Source organism: Lygodium microphyllum, chromosome 26 (assembly GCF_053477565.2).
Source record: "Lygodium microphyllum isolate KBCC chromosome 26, Lygodium_microphyllum_v1.1.10, whole genome shotgun sequence".
Taxonomy (NCBI): domain Eukaryota; kingdom Viridiplantae; phylum Streptophyta; class Polypodiopsida; order Schizaeales; family Lygodiaceae; genus Lygodium; species Lygodium microphyllum.
In genome coordinates this window covers 46,809,784-46,817,427 of record NC_141160.1, presented here as the reverse complement: position 1 = coordinate 46,817,427, position 7,644 = coordinate 46,809,784, and the positions used below count along the sequence as shown (strand labels likewise).

Below are 7,644 nucleotides of genomic sequence, written 5' to 3'. Positions count from 1 at the left end.
TCCATTTGTTTGGTACATCCTTTTAGGTTCCACAAACTACAAGGGGTTCCTCCTTATCCACAATTGACTTGGTCTCTTGAGGTCAAAGTTTTCACACACACACACACATGTGTGCGCGCGCACGCGCACATGCGCACACACACACACGTGTCTTATTTCACACATGGATGAAGCCTACCTTTGATGTTGAACAAGAGGTACAAGCTAATCCTTCACATAAGGAAAGGTAAGGGAGTTGAATGCAATATTTGCTCCAATTTTTACTTTCACTTGGAGCCAATGATAGTAACGAAATAGGTTTCAAGAGGCTAAATACTCTTGAAGCCGAAACTGTTGAGATGGCAAGCTCAACACGTGCAGACATTGATGATGGACCGCCTGGCTAGATGAGTCCGCACGTAGCACATTGGTGGTCATTATGACACTCACATGGCTACTGACTTATCACTTATTATATTTAGTTTGTTACACCTACCTACAGCTGGCAAAGATATAACATCAGTCGATTAGTGTAGTCGGTTATGCACTGTTTGACTTAGAAGGCCACTTTCCTTTATGTTGTATCTTATCTATACTTTGTGTACATTGTATAGTGTGTGGAAGAAGAAGAAAAAACCAGCAAGAAAACGTTTTGGCCTCCATCTCTCTTCTTGCGTTCTTGAGTGAGCTTCCTCTTGTGTATACAGTGTGTATTTGGTGCAGCAACTCAAGCAAGTCCCCCCACCTCGTGATTCTTGTCATGGTATCAAAGCCGTACCACTGAGAGAGACTGATTTTGAAGGCTGAAGTGAAGGAGAAGAAGCAAGGTTTGAGCAAGCAAGCAACGGGTAAGAAGCTCTCCCATTCTTCCACTCTCTCTCTTGGATAGTGCCTGTGGAGGCACGGGAAGTAGGGTCGAGCAAAAATATTAGATTGCTGTGAGATTCGGTGTGCGAGCAGATCACTATATATTTTGGGCATCTGAGGCCGTTCAGGCCCCGTTTTAGAGCCGCAAGGTTGCGAACAGCAGTTTCAGGGTATACTGTGATTTCGGCTGTATTGACCTAAAGTGGGTGCGCATGTTACAAATTGCGAATATGTAATGTTTGAGGTGTTTGCATGAAGCAAACATAAGATTTATCTGCAAACAGGTAGCAGATTACATGTATTATTGAGCAATCAGTAAAAAAGGTTGTTTGGTGTATTGCTGTGCATGTGTTGTGAAAGATTGCAGAAGACTAGCTTGCTGTGTTGTATCCTTGTTTGTGATAATGGCAGAGAACAGTGGAAATCCCATTATTGAGAAGCTTGACAAGAACAACTACCATTCATGGAAGTTTCGTGTGACAAACTTCCTCATTGGAAAGGACCTTTATGAGTTTGTTTCAGGTGAAGAAAAGAAGCCAGAGCTGGGTATCCCTCCGACTGCAGATGAGTTAAAAGCATGGAAAGAGTGGAATGTGAAAGACAAAAATGTGATATACTGGCTATCTGCAGTCATTGATAATACTATGCTGGGACATATCAGAAATGCAGAAGCTTCACATGCAGCTTAGACAATTTTTTAGAGCATGTTTTCAGTAAATACAAAGGCACGAAAGATTCAACTCAAGCAAGAGTTGAATATCTTGAAGAAATGAAAAATGTATGTCAATGAGTATGTGTTGAAGGTGAGGAGCATTGCAGATGCTTTAGCAATGATTGATACAATGCCAGATGATGATGATTTAGTTTCATCCACTTTGAGTGGCCTTAACAATGAGAAGGCATGGAAATCATTTGTTACTTCAGTATATGTACAGAAGCCATTTCTAGATTTTGATGAGCTGATCTCTCCCATGATTACTGATGAGATCAATATGCAAGGTGATTCGTCTGAAAGAAATGGTGAACAAGTCCAAGCATTTTACTCGAGTTCAGGAAGGGGACGCGGTAGATCCTCTTCAAGAGGCTGTGGTATGGGACGTGCTGGCGATAACCAACAAAATAGGTTCAATCAACAATTTGGTAAAATGCAGATTCCTGGAGGCAAGGGAAACTTTAGAGACAATGGAAGCTCTAGAGAAAGAGGTGAATGGCAAAACAGAGGCTCTGAAAATTCTTCTATTGTTTGCCATTATTGTGGCAAAACAAGCCATATTGCAGCCCATTGCTATGCAAAGAAGTATGATATTCGCAATGGTAAATTGCAGCAAGGAAACTATGTATCTTCTTCACGACAGAATGAAGACAAAAATGAGTGATTGTTTGTTATGCATCATATGATGAATGCAGTTACAGAAAAGGGAACACATGATGATGTATGATATGTCGATTCAGGTGCATCTAATCATATGATCAATCATGTTGAATGGTTTGGAGAGATACATGACTTACAAAATCCAGGTTATGTGTAGACGGGTGATAATTCATACTACCCAATTTCACACATTGGAAAGGTTCCCTTGTCCTTGTATGATGGCCAGACAAAGAGTCTGACAGATGTATTACATATACCTTCAACTACAAAGAATCTAGTGTTTGTTGGCCAAATGGTAGAGCAAGGGTTGCAAGTCCGATTCAATGCAAAAGGCTGTTTTGTAGAAGACTTTAATGATAAGTGCAGATTGGTCGCAAAAGGAAGTAAAGTTAGTCGAATTTCACTTTAGATGCTAGAATTCTTGCAATGGATGCTGCTATGTATGCTAAAGGAAAAGGAGTAGTTGCAGATATTGAAATATGGCATAAATGTATTGAACATGCAATGTGTAAATGTTGAAATTAATGCAGTCCAAAGGATTGGTTACAAGGTTGCCTTCTTTTAGAGTTGTAGAATTGCATAAAGTCTGTGAAGCATGTCAGTTTGATAAGCAGACAAGACAACCCTTCTCGCATGATAGAGAAGTGGGCAGAAAAATACTTGATGTAGTGCATACAGATGTTTGGGGGCCTACACAGAATGTATCTCTTGGTGACAGCAAATACTCTGTCACATTTATTGATGACTATTCAAAAAAGTTATGGGTATACTTCATGAAAGAAAAAAGTGATGTGTTTGAGCACTTTAAATCTTTTAAGGTAACTGTTAAAACAGAAACATGCTTAAAAGTGAAGTGCTTGAGATCAGATGAAGAGGGAGAGTAGCTCTCTAATGAGTTCAGTGTCTTCTTGAGGACTCATGGGATAAAAAGGCAATTTACTTGCAAGTATACCCCACACCAAAATGGTATTGCAGAAAGAAAAAACAGGCATATTACAAAAGCTGCACGGGCATTAATGACTGAAAAGAATATGCCCAAACATTTTTGGTCTAAGGTTTTCCATACTGTTGTCTACATTATAAACAGAACTCCCACAACTGCAATTCATGAGATGACACTTGAAGAGTGCTTTACTGGTAAAAAATCCGATGTATCGTACTTCAAGGTATTTGGACGTGTTACATATGTTCATGTGCCAAATGAGCTACGAAAGAAGCTTGATCCAAAGGCTGAAAAATGTATTTTTATTGGATACTCTAGAGAGTAGAAATGGTATCGTTATTATAACCTTGTCACATGTGAGTTCAGAGTGAGAAGGAATGTTATCTTTGATGACATGGACAACTAGTATGCACCTACTAGTGATGCATTAGATAATGATAATGATCAGGACAGCTATGTACAAAAAGAAAAATAAGAATCATAGTCTTAGTGGACCAAAAACATCATTTGATACTACACCTACAGTGAGCCCTTGGTTTGGGAGACTGAGTAGCCCCACATCTTCAGGTGGATCTATAAGTGTTGCAAGGAATAACAAAGGAAAGAAGAAAGTGCTAGATAGTAATGATGCATCTACCAGTCATTTGGGATTTGATGGAGATTCTAGTGGTTCGAAGAGTTTGGATGATGAGCTTGACATTCCTTCAGTTAAGACATCAGGTGTACAGAGAGCTCATAGTAATATAAAGGCTCCATTGAGTGATCCGGTGGTACGTAGATCTAGCAAGGTTAGATACCCTATTAAAAGATTTGGTTTTGAAGGTTATGCAGCTCACCATTATGCTTATATGGTGAAACTAGTTGAAGATGTTGAGCCCACTTGTTTTGAGGAGGCTGTTGGACATACTCATTGGGATGCAACAATGGATAAGGAGATGGCTACATTAGAAGCCAATAAGACTTGGAATTTGATACCCTTACGTGTGTGGAAGAAGAAAAAACCAGGAAGAAAACGTATTGGCCTCCATCTCTCTTCTGTTCTTGAGTAAGCTTCCTTTTGTATATACAGTGTGTGTTTAGCGCAGCATCTCAAGCAAGTCCCCCCACCAAGCAATTCTTGTCAGAAACTAGTACATAGCTTGTATACCCAAAACAACAAGACTTGCTTAATCTTGAAAATACCTCTCAATACAAGGAAGTTTATGTTTTGGAGACGAAAGAGCAACTCTATGGAGACATAATATAGCTCACATACATTGCAAATATGGATCGAGACAACCTAAAGGGATTGAGGTATATGTGGTTCTTCCACCTTTTGATTTAAAGCATGCTCCAAGATATTGTTGGAGTATGCATCTAATTGCCAATAGTAAGTTAGTTTGCTAATAGTAAAATTTATCCAAAAACCAAATCCACTATCATTAAAAGTTAAAAGACAACTAGATTCACACATTACATGTAGGGTTCACATTGTCATTGTAGACACATGAAATTGTGGTTTGTGGATGACAGTGCTTAACATGCATGATAAATTAGTTATCTATCATGTTACAAGTTTGACCACATATGATTAGTTAATGCAGGACTCTTGTTAACTTGGTAGACACTACATGAAATTGTGATCCATGAATAATTGTACTCAAGAATACATCCTTATATAGAGAGAAAAACCAACACTTGGAGGCTCACTATTTAGTAATTGTATCTATCAAAGGTAGGTAGAAAAATGAGAGACGTGTTAGAACTAATGAGATCCATGATTGTTCTTTACTTATACATAAATTATATTGCTAGTCCACAAAACCTTCCGACATCATAACCTCCATTATCAATGTATCTCAAGCCTCCCTATCTAGTAGAAGTATATCCATCAAAGACACTAAATATTGAGGAAGATGTTGGGATGTCAAACATCCATGGCCATTCCTACCTAAATCATAACCAATCCATTAGTCCATAACCTCCAAAAGCGATACATGCATACCAAAAGGTCTATCAACCATCCACATGTGAGCATTAAAAGCATCCATCGACAACATATGCCCATAGTCCTACATAATAAAAAATTTCAAATCGTTGGGTTATACCCAAAGTGGTTTGAGCATGTAGCAACCGCTTCAAAGCTTGATATATCCTAGGGCCATCTTTCAAAAGAAATAGAAAAACCACCTCAAAAGTATTATAAGGAAGGCCTAAATTTGATGGCTGCCATGCTTGCTTTTGGCTGTTTTGTCCATTAGGACAAGACATGTGATGTTGTCTATGTTTTTTTGTTGTTGATGCTATGCATGACATACCTAGATTCCGCAATAGCATGAGGCTTGATCCCAAACAAACGAGAGGTACTTAAAAGAGCTAAGCTATCACATAAAATACTAGGCACATTAGGCAGCACGCAAGTACGACAACATGGACTTTAATACATATGGTCCAACACGACAAAGTGCAAACATGGTGTAATAATGGAAATAAAGGCCCCCTGATGAAAAAGCAACGAAGAGAGCTTTGAGAAGCATTGTGAATTGACCGAGAGTCCTTGTTTACACGAAACGCCAAACAGTACCACGACCTGATGTAGGTCGTGGAAGTTTCCCTTGCACAAGCTTGTCCAACGTCCAAGTCGACCTTCCTCTCTTCTTGCGAAGAAACACCTCGCGCGCAGGAACGATTGTGGCATCAATCCTTCCTGTTGGCGAGGAAAGAACCATCAATGGAGACACCGCGCCTCGCCTTCGGCAGGCCGAGGAGGCCAAAAAATCAGACACACGATCCACCTCTCACGGAAGCCTTCTGATGAGCTTGATGCGGTAGACGCAGAACCAGATGGAGATCAGCACCGCAAGGGCCATCAGGGATCCCAACCCTATCAAGAAAGGGATTGCCCCCGTGTCATCCCATGGAACAGCAGACATCTTCCCTGCCAAGCCTAACAGGAATCACCATAGCATCTAATATCAGACAGAGGAAGACCAACAAATCCAATACAGCAAAAGGAAAGCAGCCATCCCTCCTTCCCCCTCTCTCCCTCCTTTCACGGAAGTCTTTCACCCTATTAGGGTTTTGCCTGTCAGGGCCGTGTCTTTCCCCCTTTTGGAATGGATTCCTTACCGGCATCTGTTCCATCTGCGCTCAGAGCAAGCACTGATTCAATAAATCCCGACTCACCGCCTGCATTTGTTTGTTCAGACAGGATTGGAGAGCTTTAGAGATCTGCGCATGCAAGGGCGGAAGAACAGCAGAAGACGAAGAGAACAGGGAAGAAAGAGAGCCTTACTGTAAGAGAAGCACAAGCCCATGATTTTGTCGATCGCGCGGCAGCGTCTTGCTACCGAGGAAAGATTGGCTAGTAAGGCACATTTCCTTTGTTTGTTCCTAACACGCATTTAAGACCTTTACAAGACGGCTGATTGGCAAGTATCTCTTGACGTGTGGAATTCTACGTTGTGAAACTTTATTATTACTATTGTAATTGTAAAGCTTGGTATGCTCTCGTCGTTTTCAATGCATCGAGTATTCAAATGACCTCAGGTTTAGAAAACAACGTCACCTGCCACCTTGGAGCCCACTACTAATAGGAAAAGGTTATTTCCTACTAGTAGTTGAAACGCTATCACCTTCCTATGTAAACAACTTGGGATCGATACTCTCATTGTTTAGAACTTCTTAATTCTCTACTTCTCAATCATGGCGGTGGTTATCTATTATGCCTCTTGTAGGACATTGAAAATCACATGAAAGCTTAGGAAGTTGATAGAGTTTCAACTAGTAAGATTCAATTGAGAGCAAGGGATAGTATGGCGAGTCCTCGCATGAGAGCTTTTTCCAATTGTTGAAGGGAAGTGGAGAAGAGACAAAAGACTCGTGGATTGAAGATGAGATTGGCAATTTGCCTAAAGATAGAGGGCATAAGAATGGTCTTTCGAAGGCACTTATCATCAATCATGGGGACACAACCTAAAATGGTCAATGGGTATGAGCAAAGGATGTTTCTTTTTTTATGGTCCTATGAGAGCTAATATCAGTAAGAAAATGTATATGTTGCTTGACCCTTCGGTGAAGATGAGCTTTGGTTCGCAGTAGTGGAATGAAGAAAGGCAAAGCATTAGGGTTGGATGGAATTCTTGTAGTTTACGAGGTGTTGGTGGCTTTGTGGAAAGTGTTTACAAGAGATCAATGTAGCTTGACTAATTCTATCAAAGATCCTGATTTGATGCCCCATAATGAGAATCATGGCTTGATCAAGTTGCTCCTTTAAAATTAAGTTCAGAGAATAAAGCCAAATCACTTCCAGCCTATGACTACATTGAATGTTTTGTATAAAGTAGTGGCAAAAGCTATTGCCCTCAAAATTAAATTTGTCTTATCCTAGATCTTGCATACTAGCCAATAGGGCTTTGTTTACTCCATGAAAATTCACAATGTGATCCTTAATTTTTTACCATGTCATGAACCTTAGAGGAGGCTTTTATCTCATCAACATGGA

The 7,644-nt window shown here is 40.1% G+C and overlaps 1 protein-coding gene across 2 annotated transcripts; it reads right to left on the bottom strand.

Moving 5' to 3' along the window:
• Window positions 1–4,853: 4,853 nt before the first annotated feature.
• Window positions 4,854–6,590, bottom strand: LOC148013230 (uncharacterized). 2 transcript variants are annotated; one of them, XM_087668018.1, is made up of 3 exons: window positions 6,436–6,590; window positions 6,270–6,329; window positions 4,854–6,078 (listed from the first exon to the last, which is right to left on the bottom strand). In XM_087668018.1, exons 1-3 carry the CDS (start codon window positions 6,542–6,544, stop codon window positions 5,939–5,941), a joined length of 309 nt encoding a protein of 102 aa, XP_087524144.1. In that variant the 5' UTR covers window positions 6,545–6,590; the 3' UTR covers window positions 4,854–5,938. The 2 variants fall into 2 exon arrangements, with proteins under 2 accessions (XP_087524144.1, XP_087524143.1); XM_087668017.1 differs by having other exon boundaries at window positions 4,861–6,087; window positions 6,436–6,582.
• Window positions 6,591–7,644: the final 1,054 nt, after the last annotated feature.